The sequence below is a fragment of the Hyalella azteca genome, unplaced genomic scaffold (assembly GCF_000764305.2).
Source record: "Hyalella azteca isolate HAZT.00-mixed unplaced genomic scaffold, Hazt_2.0.2 contig5386, whole genome shotgun sequence".
Taxonomy (NCBI): Eukaryota; Metazoa; Arthropoda; class Malacostraca; order Amphipoda; family Hyalellidae; genus Hyalella; species Hyalella azteca.
The window spans coordinates 897,399-917,230 of NW_025935579.1; the positions used below are offsets into that span (position 1 = coordinate 897,399).

At 38.1% G+C, this 19,832-nt stretch overlaps 2 protein-coding genes across 2 annotated transcripts; both read left to right on the forward strand.

The window, feature by feature from the left end:
- The first annotated feature begins 1,555 nt into the window (after positions 1-1,555).
- Positions 1,556-9,188, forward strand: LOC108668903 (proton myo-inositol cotransporter). The gene is made up of 12 exons (XM_047880420.1): positions 1,556-2,159; positions 2,477-2,574; positions 3,297-3,425; positions 4,310-4,474; positions 4,935-5,025; positions 5,403-5,502; positions 6,309-6,427; positions 7,138-7,410; positions 7,867-7,978; positions 8,304-8,436; positions 8,590-8,742; positions 8,924-9,188. The coding sequence occupies exons 1-12, from the start codon at positions 2,002-2,004 to the stop codon at positions 9,085-9,087; spliced, it is 1,695 nt and encodes a 564-aa protein (XP_047736376.1). The 5' UTR covers positions 1,556-2,001; the 3' UTR covers positions 9,088-9,188.
- A 1,558-nt stretch (positions 9,189-10,746) lies between these two features.
- On the forward strand, positions 10,747-19,796 carry LOC108668990 (probable isocitrate dehydrogenase [NAD] subunit alpha, mitochondrial). The gene is made up of 6 exons (XM_018156274.2): positions 10,747-10,868; positions 16,979-17,110; positions 17,553-17,772; positions 17,977-18,157; positions 18,357-18,458; positions 18,789-19,796. Exons 1-6 carry the CDS (start codon positions 10,842-10,844, stop codon positions 19,204-19,206), a joined length of 1,080 nt encoding a protein of 359 aa, XP_018011763.1. The 5' UTR covers positions 10,747-10,841; the 3' UTR covers positions 19,207-19,796.
- The last annotated feature ends 36 nt before the right edge of the window (positions 19,797-19,832 follow it).

Consider the following 19,832-nt stretch of genomic DNA (forward strand, 5'->3'; position numbering starts at 1 on the left):
GCAAAAAATTACGTGCAAAGTCTTAGTATGCATCCTCGTGTCTAGCAAGTACATGACTCAATCTTCACAAGAGATTAATTCCAATAAAACGATTGATAATAATTGTGTATCAAAGGAACTGTTCGTCATGTGATTCAGTTAAATTATTGTAACGAGCAGTTGCTGTATTTGTTTGAACATTATTATAAGTCTGTAATTAATGAAAAAACAAGAATTATTCATTGAATGATTGTTTGCGTTATCTTGCTCTCAGGCTCAGGTGATCGCACGGGAAAAATCGATTCGATGAAAATTCGATTCAATGTGCAATGCACGTTCATCTCAAGTTTGCCGAGACAGTTTGGCCAAGTGAAGCTAGTGGCTATCTTGCCATCCTGCGTTAGCAGAGAGGCAAGCTTGCTATGTCGTGCTCTCAAACTGTTGTGAAAAATTTCTTGCAAACCGATGAGATCAACCCCGCTGGAAACGAAATATATAAATTCTCGCATTTTAAAGTAATACTTCGTAAATGATCTTCTCCAACATCACGTTGTTCTTCAATCAATCGCGTTGCTTATACCAGCCTAATGCCTACACAATCATTCACCATTCTAGGCATTTGTTCGGTATGAACACGTTTTTCTCCTATGCTTGCGCATTTTCCGCTATAAAACTAACCTCTAAACAGTCACGGTTTGATATTCTTGTACGCCACAGTCAGGAAGCATTTCAGGCCTGAAGGTAACGTTTTTGCGATTTTATGGTAAAAGATATTCTCTTACCTTGTAATATTTTCTTAGATTAAAAAATTATAATTTGTACTCAGGCATAACATTTCAGTGCAAGAATTATAATTCAGGTGCAATAATCGTGACAATTTAATGGTTTCATTGTTTCGTAGTTTCCGTTTTTTGGCAATTGAGCCGACAATCTGAATACGGTTTTATTGCTCTCGTACACACGCTTACGTCAACTTGCATTTAAAGAAAAGCAAACAGCCAACCAGCTGTTGCTAGAGCTAATTAGGAACCTATCCCCCAACTCGCGAGAGCATAATTATATCTCTGTCCTTGCTTGATAAGAACTGATAGCACACTCAGTAAGTGTTCTACCACTTCTTACCAAGATTGTTGAGATATAACTGCAATTAAGAATGGGCGAATTCATCTAGCCAAAGCAATAATGAATGAAATAGGTTAACCATGATTAAACCAAAATACTTTTCACTCATAGAGGGTAAATGTACTGAATTTTGTATAAGTGTTGAATGAAATTTTTAGATGAAATGGAGTTACAGCTAACAAATTTCTTATTTAAACCTTATAACGGTATTCAATGCGAAACTACCTTGCACGTACCGGCAATCGCTTGCTCGAGCGTTACTTCGATGTATATCTAATGAAAATCGATTTATTGTATTACATGACATCAACTTTTAAAAATCTAATTGATTTGTGAAGTACATAATCGACCATGAACGACCAAAAAATAGAGTGTAACAAATTTAATTATTATTAGTGCATTCATCAATTGGCAGGTCATGCATACTGTCACGCTGATGGCTGATTAGCAACCGTTAATTGAGATGGTAATTATACGTGCTAAAAAATGCAGCATACTTCCATTTATCATTCCGATCTGTGCCAGTGACGAACAAGAGCTTGCGAAGCGAGTACCTGTTATGTAGCTTAGTGATCTACGTTAGTAAGAAACCGTACAACTCAGTGACGCGTTAAACTTTTTCCTGGTGAAACTAAAATCTTTGTGTATTCCCAAAATATTCATATATCTTCAGTTGAGATTTAGATAGAACTTCTGAAAGTGTAGTGAAATATTCACGTTGAGCTGCAGATGTTATCTCCTGGCAAGATGTTTATCGTTAATTTTTTGAGAATTTTGGAGAAATTTAATGAATTTTTCAGTAACGCATCATGTAAAATGCTAACAACCAGAAACTAATCATATTATTTCTCCTTACCCTATTTAAAAACGGATAGCACTATCCCGAGAAGTCATTTATCAATGAGCAGCATGGGAGATTTTAAAAATTTGGAAGAAACTTCTTCCTCGAGTGGACAACTGACGCGGCCGATGTTGATATTGACGCTCTTCAGCGCCATTGGAGGTTTCCTCTTCGGTTACGACACTGGTGTTGTGTCGGGAGCCATGCTGCTTGTCAGGTGAACGCAACAAAATTATTTTATCATTAGCTGATCTCACCACGTTCAGCTCTTATTGCAAATGCGAACACGTCCCGACTCTTACTTTCCTTAGTATGTGTTTTTGACGTAGCAGCCCAAGGCCACGCAGGAACGCCGCCTCAAATTTCCGCGCCTATGAAACAGTTAACTCGTATCAACGTAGGAATGTGCAGTGTTATCCGTATAATTTTTTGCTGGCATGATTTTATCTGAAGGATCTTTTCAGTTGACATAATTTAAAACGTAGCTACGGTGTTTGTAAGAATCATCTTAAACTAAATACCAGGTACTTGCAGACACGATTTCAACCTCAGCACCGCGTGGCATGAAATCATCGTGTCAGGCACCATAGCCGCGGCGTGGGTGGCTGCTCTGGCGGCGGGCCCAGCTACAGGTGAACATTTAATTCTTGATAATACAGGGTTCCATTCTCCAATGAATTAATAAATTGGTACGTTAGAAGGCTATGCTAATCATTTCCAGTAAGGGTTGGCCTCTAAAACGGTGGACTTCCGAATTCAATTGCTTTAAAACGCATTAAAATTTCTTAAGATAAAATAAAAACAGCGGAGCCTGTAAACTTTCTTACACCTCACCTACGGAATAACATCAGCGTATATACTGTATGTCGCAACTGATAAGCGGAACAGTGCGTTTCGCTCTTCATGCTACGAAAGTAGCTCGCCGTCGGCTGTCGTCGACAGCCGAAATTTTGTTTCGTGAATGGTTAATTTTGCATTGATTTCCGAATATGTCGTCTCCCGAAACGGTCGAGTTCCGCTGTACATATTTCTATGGAGAAAGTAATTACTCTCGTACATCAACTTACTTAGAGCAGAATTCTCCTGCGTACTAATTATTTAATCAATACAGAGAATAACAGGGTAAAGCATTCTTGATAGGGATATTGATTTTTAGAACTTTATAATAAATAATGATAGTATATAGTGTTGTCGGCGTTGAAGATTAACCCATGTTGCCTCGATATTTAACGTTACAAATTTTTCACAGCTAGCTGCGGGATGCCAGCCGTGGTCAACATAACTTAATAAATCAGCTAATAATTGACCGAAACTTTGCATCCCTGCAATGTATATATAAAGAGTTCTGCTTTAGATCGTTTCGGCAGAAGGCGTATGATCGTGTTGGCCAGCGTGCTGTTTGTCACCGCAGCGGTTGTTATGGGCGCTGCACCTGAGAAAATAACGCTTCTCTGTGGCAGAATTATAGCCGGTCTAGCTATTGGTAAGCCTTGACTCCCTGCGTTAGTATAGAGTTTTATAGGGGCTCTGAATTAAATGTATGGGTTTTGTGTTTTATTTTGTGCCTAAAAAAATTACATTTCTACGAGGATGCTTCAAAAAGTTCGTGGAAAATGACATAACTGAAAGTTATATGAAAAGAATATGATGTCAATGCATCAGAACAATCGTGTAACAAGATTTTATATACTGTGTTCTCACATGAACCCTTGAATTAATGTTGCAAACGCGGGCGCTGTTTATTTAACAACAACAGCCGTTCATGCAACATGGCATCTGTTGAAATCGAGGCTATCCCAAACATCAAATTCATGGTAAAGCATGGTTGTGAGAACAGTTAAATCATTGTTTCTCTGGAATAACTTTATGTAGTTTAATCATTTGACATCCACAAAGAAGGCCCCATTCGACTTATTTCTATTTCCAAATCTGAATAAGTTGTTGAAAGTAACCAGTTTCATAAATTGAAGTAGTAAAAACAGCTGCTATGACATGGTTCAAATCGCATGACTCATTTTTACAGAGATTTACAGGCTCGTATCAACGTTTGCAGAAATGTTTAGATCAGGGTAGAGTATATCTTGAAAAATAAACCTTATGATTTCGATCACTTTTTTCAAACTGTCGTTTTTTCATGAACTTTTTGAAGCCCTACCTTATATTAATCGATGAATTGTATATTGTTTTGTCGAGCAATAACAGGATTCTCAAAATTTCTGAAATTGATTCCATCTTTTACGTTGGCCGTGTCAATTGGCCATTAATTATAGGTACCATATTGCAACACCTGGTATGCTCAAGCTTAGTTAAAATTATAATAGAATTAAAAAAAGGAATCCGTCAATTAACCTTGCTACTAAAATTCAGGATTCGCTTCGATGTGCGTCCCGTTGTACCTGAGCGAAATGGCCGAGACGACGTTGAGAGGCCGCTTAACTGTCACCAACATCATTTTCGTGACGGGAGGACAGTTTGCCGCCAGTCTCGTCTGCGGGGCGTTCTCAAACGTGCCTCATGGATGGAGGTGCGTGCGTTATATGTATGTCCTTCATAACATTTTAGCGAGTAACAGGTAAAATTATAATGTAATGTCATTCCTTGTAGATAAAGCCGTAGTAGGAAGTGTCCGCACCTGCAGCATAGTTTCGCAGTTCGAATTTTCCATTTTGCAGGTGGAAGTTTGGATTGTGGGTGGTGCTCGCTACCTGCATTCAAGTTTTGCATATTTAGTGTCCATATTGTCAGGGTGACCCAGTGGTTACTGTTCAGGTATCAGGTTGGAGCAGTGAGTTGTGGGTTAGATCCCACCTACCTGCAAAAATTCCGATCAGAATCGGCTAGGCGGCCGTGCCGTTAAGCATAGCAAAATTGGAGAAGTGAGTTGCATATTCCAGACCGCAACAAGCGTGAAAATTTTGCGACAATTTTCGGAATTGGCGACAGGTCTAACAACCTAATTAACATTGACACCGCTATTATTATTATGTTGCAGATGGATGTTTGGATTGGGTGCCCGCCGCAGTGCAGTTTGTGGGGTTCTTCTTTATGCCGGAGTCTCCTCGATGGCTGGTGGCTCAGAAAAGGTGTGACCTTTCATGCAGGATACAAAAGCACAAGAACCAAAATGACGAGACAACGTAATTAGGTGCAAGTAGTTTATCTTTCTGGATTGACAACATTAAAAATTTATTTAATCGTATTTGACATTCAAATCCTCATCAATAATCATTCGTTTATAGTTATCAAGAATGACTTAATTTTTTTTTATTTCTGGTAAATTTTTTAGTTCAGATTGAACTTCAAATTTTCAAAATATTCGCAGCTTCGTGTTTATAGGACTATTGTTTGTGAAGTATAGCTCACTCTGTCACTCTGTTTATAACTTAATGAATATCAGCCAGATTGTATTTTCATTTACTTTGCATTTCACATTTCTGACCATCGTTCGCTTCTGCCACAGAAACGAAGAAGCAAAAGACGTGCTGCTGCGCTTCAGGCCTCCAGCTACTGACATCAGTGCGGAGCTGCGCGATATCGTACACACCATCAGCAAGGAGATGGTGAACAATTATTCTGCTCAGTTGGTAAAAATAAGGAACTGGAATATTTGATGAAATTTACGCTGAATTATATATAACATCGCATAACGAAATTCATGGTTATGCAGTTTTTAGTAGTTCCCAACATGTTTGAAAACGAATGAAGATGAATTAAATTTCTTTTTTTTCAAAACGGTTGAGGAGCACGGTTCAAAGCACCGTGCTCCTCAAAAAAAAAAAAAAAACTCTTCCGATTTTGCGAAATATTTATTTATTTCATCAAGAACTACCGTTTTTTTAATACGAAGTTCCATTCGGCCACATCAAGTCTCACAATTGCTTGCTTTACTGATGCTCTATTTAATTTAGGGTGGCCCATTGATTAAAGTTCAGAGTACCAAGATTGGCGCAGAGAGGCGCGGGTTCGATCCCTGCTCTGCGCGACAGTTTCTGGTCAGAATCGGCAAGGAGGCCAGGCGGTTAAGCACAGCAGAATTGTAGCAGTGAGTTGCGAGTTCGAGACCTCAAAATGCTGTGAATAATCTGCGATGTTAAGAATCGGCAACAGGCCTACGGCCTAATAAACGCCGAAACCGCTATAAATTTAGAATCTCTCAACTATTAGCGTATTAGCGTATTCTTTATTTAATATAGATCCTCCATGTACTTTAATGCAAAGCTCAATCCGAGTTATTATTGGCACCCCAGGTCTCGCTACTGCTTGCGTTGCTGCTTCTTTATTTGATTTAAAACTTTGATCAATGTCTTTTCTATGCGAAGTTTCCTTCGAGTGAGCCTCTGTGTCTCCCACATGACCTGGGCTCCAGGATGAAGAGGAGGGTGTCTCTCTAGGTCGTATCCTAGCTACCAGTGCCGTACGGCGCGCCCTGACTCTGGGCTGTCTGCTGCAGATGTTCCAGCAGCTCGCTGGCATCAACACGGTCATGTCAGTGTAGACCTTATTGAGATTTTATGGAATTTGATTCAGTAGGATTATTAAAACTTTCAATAGAGTCTTCAAATATGCAGAATTAAATATGAACGGTTGAAAATTTAATTTTGCTTACTACTCCGATAGAAGCTTGTGATTTGTTATAGTGTGGAAATAATTTAAAAGTTTTCATAACATATATAGTGATGTCGGCGCCGATGGATAGGTCTGCTGTTGCTTGTCGCCGATACTTGTACTTTTCGCGACTTGTTCACAGGAGATCTAAAAACAGGTCCTTCGACCGGATCCTGTCAAAACTGACGATAGTTTAAAATAACTACTAGACTTACACCAGGTTCGATATGGTGCAAAGCCTTTCAAGTCTGAACATATATTTCTCCATAGCTTTATCTAGCCTGTTCTTGAACGCGTTCATACCCGGAGCGCAAACAAAGTAATCAGGGAGGCTGTTCCTCATGTCGGTGATTCGAAGCGAGAAGAAATGTTGTCGCGTGGATATGTTGCAGCGCAGTTTTTTAGTTCATAGCCGTGGCCCCTGTTTTTGGTTATACACTTATCTCAAATACTTGCATAGTTAATAATAAATACACTGAATTCGTTAATCATCGAGGACATCTTTTTATCAAATACAGCACAACTGTTGTCTTGTATTCAGTTTTTGTGTAATGTTAAATCAATGCTTAAAGTATATGCACTCCTGGCAGGTACTACAGCGCCAGCATCATCACCATGGCCGGCATCGGTGACCCAACAACGGCCATTTGGATCTCAGCGGGCGTGGCCTCCTGCAATTTTGTATTCACGTTTGTAGGTCTGGCGCTCGTTGAGCGCATCGGCCGACGGCCGCTGCTGCTGTGGTCGCTGGCAGGGATGGTGCTGTGCCTGCTGGAGCTCGGCGTCAGCTTCAACTTGGCTTACGTCAACAGTCCCACCATAGACGCTACTGGCAACTCTACGGACGCTTGCACGCAATACACGTCAGGAGAAAATGTTTACTAGTTAGTGGTCGAGGAGAATAGGGATGCTCAGGATAATAAAAGCAGAAAAACTTATGTCATTTATGAAAATGTCAATTATTTTTTATGCATATAGGTATGTGAATCTATTAGGAAATATATTTAATTAGAAAAACTATTACAATGTTTATTGACCATTGGTTCTTCATTTATTTGGAATCCCTGTTGATGAATTTGTGATACCTTTTGAGGACATTCAATGTTATTCTTGGTAATATTCACTTTATAGAATATGAAAATTTATGTCAACAACATTGCACATAATTCAAACTTAATGCAGAGAAATCTACTTGACAGTCACAATCGATGGTAAAGGTGACCGACAATCTCGACGCTTTATTATTTTTGTGAACTAGAACTCGAATAAACGAACGTCAATTTTGTTATTATATGCTGCAATATTTTTGAAACGTGCAGGTCTTGCTCTACGTGCACTACATCATCTGACTGCGGGTTCTGCTTCTCTGCCTTGGACCCATCATACCTGAACGCATCCTGCCTTGCTGCTGATCACGACCAGTTCAACGAGGTAGAGGAGCTCGCTCCTCCGCTGAATTTTGCAAATAATTTAGCCCGCGAACCTCGGAATTTTAATTTACAGATTCGTGTTTTTCTTTTCATAATACTACGATAGCTTTCTTTAAATGACGTATTAAGTCGACAGTACAGACCGGCATAATCTCCTACGCCAACGCTACTATGTAGTTAAATCTCTCAAAACTCTAGATCACATGAACAAAAGTATATACCGTGGTTAATCAATAAATATATTGTTTGATGCAACCTTCAAAAATTTATGTTTGATATTTAAAAACATTGATGAGCCGCCTTCATTACCTGATATCTCCCTGTAGGTAAGTATAAGTGAAGCCTGCAGCAACACAAACCTACCCGAGGACGTGACTTTTGCCTACGATTGGTGCCCGTACGAGTACGGCTGGCTCTCAATACTGGGACTTGCCTGCTACCTCCTCTGCTTTGCTCCTGGTAAGCACAGGCATTTTAAATGTCAATTATTCATCTCTTCAATCTTTATGTAGCTCATATTGGTAGCTCAGATAACAGTTGTGTTCAGCGTGAATTGCATACATTTTTATTCATATGGCTTGAAAAATGTGACATTACTATGCTCTTTTCAAGGCATGGGCCCCATGCCATGGACAATAAACAGTGAGCTGTACCCAGGCTGGGCTCGTGCTCGATGTGTGGGCATCACCTCGTCCGTTAACTGGGCATTCAACTTGCTAGTCTCGCTCACTTTTCTCACGCTCACTGAAGCTATTACTAAACACGGTAGGTTGACTCAAATTATCATGTAAATTAAAACACACGACCATCTTTTAATTACGCTTACCTACTTATCCCGATAATAATACAACTAATATTAGAATGCTAACGAAGAATTTAGCAGTTAAGTCTACATATTGAAATGCTCACATTTGAGCCGAATTAATGCGCGGGCTAATTTTTTCAGGTACGTTCTACTTGTACGCTTGTGTCGCAGCTGTGGGTTTACTAGTATTCTACTGGAGTCTGCCTGAAACAAGAGGGATGACTCTAGAGAACATTCACGTTTTGTTCAATAGACCGCTTTTCAGCTCCCAGCCATACAGGACAAATAGAGATTCAGAATCTTGACCTCCAAACACAATAACATTTTACGTGTGGTCGAAAGTAAAAATTGGCTTGACAACGAATGTTTTCACATCCTATTACTGAAATTGCTCACAAAATCCGTCTAAGTGACATTTACGTCGATTTCTGGTGCAGATCGGAGCTATAAATTATGTCAGCTGCTGAACAATTTACACAGCATATTTTGACGAACAATAAGATATTATTAAGCCATTGGCTGGCTTTTGCAAAGCTTAATCGCTCACTGGTACCAATTTCCCGTCGGACATTTCCCGTCCACGGCCGGTTTTATGGTTCTCAGTTACCATGAAATATCTCTTAAACTTCCCAACAGATTTTCCCTTAACTCAGCTCATAACATTTTTGATGCCCTCGGCACGTGGTTAAGTCGACCATTTTTTTCAATTCATACTTCATTGACAATTTTTTAAATTATCATGACAGTGCAATTACGGCTGTTATATATATTTATTTTCAAATGTATCCTAGTGGCCTCTAACTTGCACCAGATTAAAGTATCGTTAGCGATAGAGTAGGTTTCAGTTACTATGTAATTTTTTATTTTTAACATTATTCTACAGGCCCATACAGCCTTAAAACGTGCAAAAATTCAAATCTAGTCAAATAGCACAAAGATATCCGGCCGGTTGACTGGCAGCTGTAATGTACGATGGGGGTCGTACGTATTACCATAAAACTTGCGCACGAGGCTGAAATGGAGAATTTCAAACGACCTACATCACAACGCTTTTAGAGCTGGATTAATTTATTGAAAAGTGATTAGTAGGTGAAAAAGACTGCGAATACAAGCTTTTATAGCTCAGTATAGTGTTGTCGGCGCTGAAGAATAGGCCTGATATGGCCTGATGATTTTTCAAAGAAGACGAAATATCAAAATTGTTGTCCGTAATACAATTGGATTATTATCATCAGTTCATATACAAAGTGTTATTTAAATTTCAGAGAATTTGTTCGTTTATTCCTAGCTCGTGTAACGATATAATATATGAATGAAATCGAAGTGAAAACCTCAGGAAAATACGGGCAATTTTGGGATACGCTCTCGTTCAATGTCCAATTAAATTGTGATCAGTAGTTTGTGAGATATTTATTAGTAACTGAAACCGGCCGTGAAGATGGCATCTAAATCTGCTACAGAAATGTCTGTGTATGCACCGAATCAATTTATTAATTTTAATTAATTATATTATATTAATCAATTAATTAGGGCAGGGTGGCCCAGTGGTTAAAGTTCAGAGTACTAGAATTGGCGCAGAGAGGTGCGGGTTCGATCCCTGCTCTGTGCGCAAGTTTCTGGTCAGAATCGGCAAGGAGGCCGGGCGGTTAAGCACAGCAGAATTGTACGTAGCAGTGAGTTGCGAGTTCGAGACCGCAAAATGCTGTAAGTGTTCTGCAATGTTAAGAATCGGCGACAGGCCTACGGCCTAATAAACGCTGAAACCGCAATTATTATGATTATTCAGTTTATATAAGTTGACAGAAAGTAACAAGTTTTATTGCGAGCAACCTGAAAAAATTACAAAATTGGTTCAAGTTTGAAAAAGATATTTGCTTGCGTATATTGATAAATAAGTAAAAAGAGGTTAGTTTCAAATTCTAATTTAGATAATTTTTTAGCCATTCAGTGCCACGAAAGTTTTCCAAAGTACTGGCATGCGTCATGCGACACTGAGAATCTGGCTCACATCAGTTAAAGGTCGAGCCTGTTCTCGCCGGTCAACAACATACCTATACCTATGGCGAGCAAGGTGTTTCAATCGATGGTGAGCATATTTCAAAATCTTGATTACTTGTCTTGTTTTATATTATAGTTATTTGTTATAGAAAGCATGAAATCGACAGAACGAAAAGGATGATAGTGTACCTACTGTAAGTCTGTAACTACTGTTGTTGTGACATGTGACTGACAGTCTGACACTGACCTCTGGGTCAGTTTTGTCCTCGTACAGTCGTACTGAATTATTAGTGAATACTATATTAATATTGTAAATAATTGAAGCCTGAAGGTATTCCACAACCCATGGTCAGGAAGATGTGCCAGGTGCACGGGAATTTATTTTGTCATTTTAACGACCTGCGCGGTGCTCTCGCTGCTCCGTACTATGCTGGTAAAAAAATGCGCCATGCGCCGTACCATAGTGGCAAACCGGACTTTTTTGGAATCAGTTCATTTTTAATTTCCTCAATAACTCAAGATTTAAACCAATTTATTAAGTATGATAATGCTGGTATCCATGATACTTTACTGGTCTACTTATAGGACTCAAAAATGAACTTGAGGGAGAGTCTAAAAAAACTCTCTGCTTTGTCACTATGCGCCGTACTTTAGAAAGCTAAAATAGTTCTACTATTTTAGTCGACAATATACGCGAGTATATTGACTACGCGAGTCGAACTGACAATAATAAAATGTAAGACATGTCCGGGTTACTTCTGACTCTTCCGCTTGTCCGCCTTGTCGGATACGGAACGTACGGTAATCGTAAACTGCGGCTATTATACATACGAAATGTAAACAGATGGTATTCAGTGTTACAATATGACTTTGGAGAAAATTTCTTCTAAAATAAAGTTCTAGATTTCTCATTCACCAAATTTCCGTATCAAGAAAAATCATATATTATTGAAAGATAATTAAAGGCATACTGTACTGAGTAATATGAGTATTATGTCTGTTCCTCCACAAACTGCTCGTGCGCAGGAGCGCGACGTAGAATTGATGGCCGGGATTGCGCCAACACGTGCGCAAAGAGAATCAATTTTCATTACCTTGCGCCAACTGTGCACAGCAATAGCTTAAAAAAAGTGAAAATGCGCGGGAAAATTCACCGAAAACATACATCATCCTGAGTGTGGTCCACAACATAGCTGTGCTAACTGCTAAGTGATACATTGTATGGGCTTGATACAAAAGGCTACAGCCTACATTGCATTGCGGATCAAATTCATGAGCCAAACCTCAATAATATTGACTTTTCTGGGTTTAAACACATTAGTGTTTAACACAAATGATATCTTTCACCATAATAAAAAGACCATATCAAACCTTGTTCCTGTTGGAAATCTAGTACCTATTACTATTGCAGTGAGTGACAGAGAGCTCAGTTTCTTGTCTGTCCGTAACGTGAAGCCACAGAGGCACAGACGGACTTCACGGACAGAAATAACTAGCACAATAGAATAGGGTAAACACGGTATATTCCGTCACATTAAGGACACATCGAGAAATGAAAAACTATAAAAAAATAACCGTATGCATTACTCAAGCTCTGTTTGCTATAGTTTAGGTGACTTTCAAAACACCGTACTATGCGTCGGCAATGATGAAATGTCACAAAATGTTGCCATATTTATGTAAAAGCCTTTAGAATGATAACCTACCAAATCCCTATTCCGTCACTGTGTGTGGCAATATTTGGCACGTGGTGAGGCGTATTCCGTCCGCGCTTCAAATTCTACTGATACGTAATGCCGTCATCCACGTGTTCAAATTATGTTTGCTGTGTGAGCTGTATTGGAATACAACATGGCTTTGAATTAGAAGTGTAGAACACTACTTAATTATGCTTTTAATTAACAACTATTAAGCTTTTAATTTAGCAAATTTTAATTTTTGTACAAAGCTTGGAACATAGTGGCAAAGCAGAGAGTTTTTTAAACTCTCCCTCAAGTTCATTTTTGAGTCCCATAAGTAGACCAGTAAAGTATCATGGATACCAGCCTTATCATACATAAGAAATTGGTTTAAACCTTAGGTAAATGAGGAAGTTAAAAATGAACTAATTCCAAAAAATCTCTGGTTTGTCACTATGGCTTGGAACGATCTGTGTGTGTCCAATTCAAGTTGTGACAGAATTAGTTTTCATGTGTGATGTGTCTAAATCCATTTCTCAACTTAATCATCTATTAATTTATTTACCACTTGAAATCAGCAAATACAAGTATACTTAAAGGATTCCTAATATATTCACAGATGTATTTAAAAGTCTCAAACCATAATATTCTTCCTATACAAACAGTTATTTACTATTTGGTACAGCAAGGTCAACTGTCAAATTTGACACGTTTTTTGATGATGTCACTGGGTAGCGTGCATTGTCTCTCTTTGGATCTCAATATTTTCCCACTAGATGGCCAAGACCTAGTGTTTTGGCAGTAGTTTGACGCACAAATGTATGACGTCATCATTTCAACCATCAACAAACGCATGGAACTAAAACAAAGCTTAATATAAAGGAAAAGCTAGAGAGGTGACGGAATTACCCACGATGACGGAATATACCGCGTTTACCCTATATACCTTAAAATGGGGTAACTTTGACCACTTTTTTCAAAATGATGGCATTTTTTTACTAGATAAGTTAAACTTAAATTGAAAAATGCAAAATACATGTCTATACTCTAGCTTTACTCACCATAAATTGCTGGCTCCTGCCTCTCATAGTTTTGATGTAACTTTAAAAAAAGTTATGGTCTTTGTTACCCCAGCTCTTGGGGTTTCTTTGACCAGGTGGGAAAATCAATTTAATTTTTGGTAAATACACTCCAAATAACTCCAGGTTGTGGTGCATTGTAGTAGAACTCTTCTAGTTACATATGCAAAAGACAAATTTTAGGAAAGTGACATAGTTTGCAAATGGGAGGCGCCACCCCCCAATGGGCAAAATGTGACCACCTAATGGCAGCCGTGACGGGGTAACATTGACTGGTTTGGAAAATGGAAATTAAGTTAAAATTACCATATATAAGACTCTGTGGAGTCTGAAACATAAAGAAAAAACATTAATAGGTGTATCAAATCTAAAATATGTTATATAGGTACCTATGGTAATTTTAACTTAATTTCCAAGCCGGTCAATGTTACCCCGTCACGGCTGCCATTAGGTGGTCAAAGTTCCCCCATTATGGGGTGGTGCCCCCCATTTGCAAACTATGACACTTTTTTTAAAATTTGTCTTTTGCATATGTAACTAGAAGAGTTCTACTACAATGCATCAAAACCTGGAGTTATTTTACCAAAAAAACAAAAAAATTGGAGGGGGTACTCCAACAGGTTTTTTTGAGTTTTGGCTGTTTTTGTTAAAAAAACAAAGTGGTCAAAGTAACCCCATTTTATGGTAGTGTTTTTTTTCCATAAATGAGAAAATGTGCTAAAAACTAGATTGCAGTTTCTAAACCTCTCAAGTCCAGTGAGGAATTCCAGAGGGGTAATATATCAACTGGTAAAGATAGCAAATTAGAAAGCATGACCTAAAAATCTGGAAAGGCCAGCATACCTCCACTTTTAGCCCATCATCACTGACAAGTCTCTGCAAGCTGCCACAGCTGTTTCATTGGAAAAAACAGAGCTTATGTCATCACAGTAACAAGGATCCAATCAACGCTTGAACACATCCAATGTCACAGTCACATGAATCCTATCATTGCTAGAATGTGTGCAACGTCACAGTCAAAAGAATCCAATTAGCATCAAAACGTGTGCAACATCACAGCCATTGGTATCCAATCAGCATTAGAAAGCTTGCATGGAGTGCCCCTAATGCTGCAGTGCACTCAATGTTGATGCACATATGCTAATTAATGCGTAATGCTACACTTCTTATTTCAAGTGCGTAATACAATAATGTAGTTAATGTCACTATTGATGGAAATTGCAAAGAATGATATCTTCACTATGTACATTCACTCACAAATACATAAAAAACTGCCTATGATTCAATCCACAAATAAAAAAACTGATCACTGATGCAATAAGCTGAGACAGAAAGTAGCAGGGATACCAACCATCAATATACTTGTGTGAAAAATGATTTAATTTGAAACCATTGTGTTAGGAGTAAATAGTATTTCCTTCTGTAGATCCCTCTTGCGCATCTGTGATTGATGTGCGCAATTAACAATGTTGGCAGTGGGACATTCTCTGTGTTGCCTGGCATTTTATTCATGCCAATGCCAATTTCTGATGGCCTGCAAACCTGTTTCTAGTTGCCTGGAACATTTTTTTGAAGGCAGAATGCTTTTTTTAAGTGAGCCACTAATCTTAGAATTCCATCCTGCTCTCAACATTAATGTTAACCCAATAAACCTGCACTGAAATAGATGAAGATTTACATTTCTGACTGAGGATCAATTAGAATTACTTTTTAGATAGATATTAGATACGAGGCTTTTGTACAAGGTACATATTGATCTAAAGTTGCAAATGGCCAAGATGGCTGAATTTCTATTCTTCAATGGCCATTCTGATCAAAGTATTTATCATCTTGTGTATTAACCCTTTAGCGGGCAAGCATTGATATATTCAGAAATTAAAATTTCAGAAACCATTTCAAGAAAGTAAGAAGTATGATACAAAATATTTATTCTTATATATTTATATAAATTTTGAGTACTGAAGGTTTAAGTTGCACTTGAAGAATTCATTAAATGCGGTCAGTACACAAAATCTTTCTTAATAATTAAAATATAGTTTACGTAAATGAAAAATTTGTTACATACGCTTTAATTAAATTTGATTCAATCAAGTTACCGGAAATAATAAAATGTATATTAATACTTCCACCATATGAAAAAATGCGGAAAGAGGGTCAATTACATCGTCCAAGTCAAAACTTTCATTAAAATGCTCATATTTTAATTTGCTATGGACGGAATAATAGTCAGATAATTAGTAATTAACTGAGGTATTATGAGGACGCCTCAAAAACAAACAGGAAGCCGTGGTGGGGCTTTTTGTCAGGTGATTTCAAGTGATCATATATGGTAACTTGCCCATTAAAGGGTTAACTAATGTCCATTACATAGAGCAAGCTCTACCTTTGATAAAATGAATGAAATCTATGTATGCATTGGAATTTTCCTCCATATGAATGAAGTCTCACAGCTTCAATGTGAGTTACATAACAAGTTTTAAGTACATTTTTCAATCTTGCCGCCTGATCACGCTGATTCATACACTTTCTTTACAATTATCTAGGAAGTAATTCATTTAGTGGGAATCTAGCAGCTCCAAAAAGGGCAGTAAAGCACTGGTCAAGGCTTGAAAGGTGAATTACATAACATGAACAGTGGACTATAAAGTTAATCTGTTGGGTTGGCCATTTTTTTCAAGCTTTTATCAACCAAGATATTGGCCAGTTTTTTCAAGCTTTTATCAACCAAGATTGGCCATGAATTTGTGTTTGATTAGTATAAAAAGATTGATTGGTCAATTGATACTGCATGTTGCATGATGTATATGGTATATTTGTATTTGCCACCCATTTCCATTGCTGTCTATCACCAGTATCAGTGGTAATGCAATGCAGCTAATTCCCTATCAATCAACCCGATTGCCATATTAATTACAAATTCTGATCTATAGAGAAGCCTAATGGCAACTGCCATCTTGCCATATTAATTGCAAATAGTGATCTATGGAGAAGCCTAATGGCAACTGCGATCTGCCACAATCCTACCTTGGTGTATTTGGTACAATGAATTTGGCATACGGTATGTGTTTTAAGTTGTGCCTTATTTTACACTCTGGCTTTAATATTAATATTTATATAAATTGCATATTGCTTTCAAGATTTATAAAAGATCAGAAAGAACATAAATATCAATATCTGGGCTACAACTTCTTTTGACATATTTTCACTTTTTGTTGTTTAGAGTGTAATGTTACTATTGGAACAATAAGCTGTAGTTTCTAGATCAGCAGCAGCATGATAAAATAGCTAGTTGATTTTTTGCCTCTCAAAATATCTATGTATGCATTCTTTCATGTTCTATTTGCAATGCTGCTCTCTGAAGCTAATTATTTGGTTAGTTGAAGGGCCATAGAAATTGGGCTGATGTTTATCTCAAATGAATCTCCTCTGTTAACTTGCAGGTACGTGCCAGCCATCAGAGCTTAGGCCGCTGCTATGGCAGCTCTGCCAACAGGATTGTCACTCTCATCCCTGGTGATGGCATTGGTCCTGAAATCTCAGCTTCTGTGCAAAAAATTTTTGCTGCAGCTCAGGTGAGCAAAAAGGTTGAGTCTCGGTTCTAAGCAATAAGGTTGAGCTGCTCAGGTGCAGCTCAGGTGACTCTCGGTTTTTGAATGTTTAATTGAATGAATTTTTTTTTTGCTTGGAGTTGATGATTTGCATGTCACAACAGTTCTCATTTTTGTATTGAGATGTTTTGGATTCTGTCATAGGTACTTCTCAAGTGTTTATTGCTATTTGCATAAACTTCTTTCAATCTCCATAGATGATGTTTATAATATCCAAAATATAAAGAAACTTTAACTATTGTGACTGCCACTTTTAGCACATTTTCTCATTTATGGAAAAAATTCCCTATTGTGCTCGTTGTGTCTGTCCGTCTGTCTGTCAGCCCATGACTTCACGTTTTCATCGATGAGAAAATGCACTCACTGCAGTGAGTACTGAGTTACCTATATTTTTTTTAAATTTCAGGTACCCATTGAGTGGGAGGTTGTTGATGTAACTCCTGTCAGAGGACCAGATGGCAGAATGGGCATCCCTCAAGCTGCCATAGATTCAGTGAACAGAAATAAAATTGGGCTGAAGGGTCCTTTGATGACTCCTATTGGCAAGGGTCATCGCTCACTCAACCTTGCAATCAGGAAAGAGTTTGAGCTCTATGCCAATGTGCGTCCCTGCAGGAGTCTTGAAGGTAATGTATTAATAAGATCAAACAATGTGGTAATGATTGTTTTCTATTCCTTACTTCCATATTTATTTTCTGATCTCCAGGCAACTGAATTTTTTTTATGTTCAAATGAAAGCTTGATTGCTATATACCTACCTAAGAGATTCATCAATATATTTTTATGTGAAGTTTATTTTAGATGTTATAGTTAATATTTTGTGTTCTCAGGTTACCCAACGTTGTACCGCAATGTTGATGTTGTAACCATCCGAGAGAACACAGAAGGCGAGTATTCTGGCATTGAGCACGAAATTGTTGATGGAGTAGTACAGAGTATCAAGCTCATCACTCGAGCTGCTTCAAAAAGAGTTGCCGAATTTGCTTTTAAATATGCCGAGGACAATGGAAGGTAAGACTAATGGATACATTCAAATACCTATATTTATTATTCAAATTGAAATGCAGTTGGTATTATCAGTTATTTATGTTGATATCATGTGATATTGAAGTAAATAATGTCATCCCATGTGCAATTTTCACACAATTGTTATTATATTATTATTGGTATATATAATCTAGTAGTTACCGAGACATGATTATCTCTTCAGGTCCCGCGTGACTGCCGTTCACAAGGCCAACATTATGCGCATGTCGGACGGTCTTTTCCTGCAAAACTGCAGGGAAGCAGCTGAAAAGTATCCTGACATCAAGTGAGTTTGTCCTGATTAAATTAGTTTTTTCTTTATCTGTTTTGAGTTGAAGCTAGTAATTTTGTTGCATGCCAGTAATGATAAATTTTTGCTATACTTGAATACTATGTTGTGGCTTCTTTCAAGTTCAGTTATGATTTTTGTGTATTATTGAATATATTGTCGCATATATTTGACAATTTTGTATATTGTTGAATTGTTGTCAAATTCTTGTGAGACTGATTAAGTAATCCATATCAAATATAATTTTAGTGAATAATTTCTTCCAACAATATGCGTAGCTCTTAGGACTATTAATGCCTTATTTATAATGAACCTTACAACCACCAGGTTCGACGAAAAGTACCTGGATACGGTATGCTTGAACATGGTGCAGGACCCAAGTCAGTTTGATGTGCTGGTGATGCCGAATCTGTACGGCGACATCTTGTCTGACTTGTGTGCCGGCCTGGTAGGCGGTCTTGGCCTCACAGCTTCGGGAAACGTGGGTGAGGGAGGCGCCGTATTTGAGTCGGTGCACGGCACAGCTCCTGACATCGCTGGCATGGACAAGGCTAACCCAACTGCGCTGCTGCTGTCCGCCGTTATGATGCTGCGTTACATGGACCTGTACGACCATGCTGCCAGGATAGAGAAGGCTTGCTTTGACACCATTAAGGAGCCTGAGAACAGGACCGGTGATTTGGGTGGCAGTGCCAAATGTTCCACCTTCACAGATGCTATCTGCAAGAAAATTGAAGAAACCTAAATAGAAACATGTTAGAAATGGTCACAATAGGACATAGTTTATTGACGATTTATTTATTGGTATTGAATCGAGTCATTAATGAGTCTAGCTCTCGAGTTAAGTTTTCAGATTTTTATACTTCATTAAAACACTATCTTTGATGTTATAGATCTGAATTTGCTTAACAAAATTTAGTTTTCTTTATGTATTCGAAGATAAAAATTTATGAGCATTTAACATGAGTTAGCCTAAGTCTCATTTTCATTGCTTTTGTTAGACCCAAGTGCACTCTCAGTATTACTGCGATCAAAACATGTGTTCATTGCTGACTTGGATTATATTACTGGTAGTTTGCAGCGCAATCTCATCATGGTGGATAGTATAGTACTTTCGAGCTTCCTGGAGCCATCAGATCTTTGTTATATTCTCTTACAATTGACCATTGCTGGAGTTTTTCATGACCATACTATGCTCAGGCGTCTATTTGTAATCAAAACAAGGTACGTCGCCATAGCAGTGCAGTATGGCTGCTGTTGTTACAACAGGTGTACATATTCCTTAACTCTTGTATAGCTCCAACGCCCTCATCAGTATATTTGTTGTCATCACTTCTCCGTCTTTTGCTTTGCCCTCTCTGTGAGTTTTTT

Coding starts and splice junctions, on each gene's coding strand:
- LOC108668903 (XM_047880420.1), top strand. CDS start 2,002: ATGAGCAGCATGGGAGATTTTAAAAATTTGGAAGAAACTTCTTCCTCG. Junction 4,475..4,934: donor TCATGGATGGAGGTGCGTGC/GTTATATGTATG, acceptor ATTATGTTGCAG/ATGGATGTTTGGATTGGGTG. Junction 6,428..7,137: donor GCTGGCATCAACACGGTCAT/GTCAGTGTAGAC, acceptor CACTCCTGGCAG/GTACTACAGCGCCAGCATCA.
- LOC108668990 (XM_018156274.2), top strand. CDS start 10,842: ATGGCGAGCAAGGTGTTTCAATCGATG. Junction 10,869..16,978: donor GCAAGGTGTTTCAATCGATG/GTGAGCATATTT, acceptor GTTAACTTGCAG/GTACGTGCCAGCCATCAGAG. Junction 18,459..18,788: donor GAAAAGTATCCTGACATCAA/GTGAGTTTGTCC, acceptor TACAACCACCAG/GTTCGACGAAAAGTACCTGG.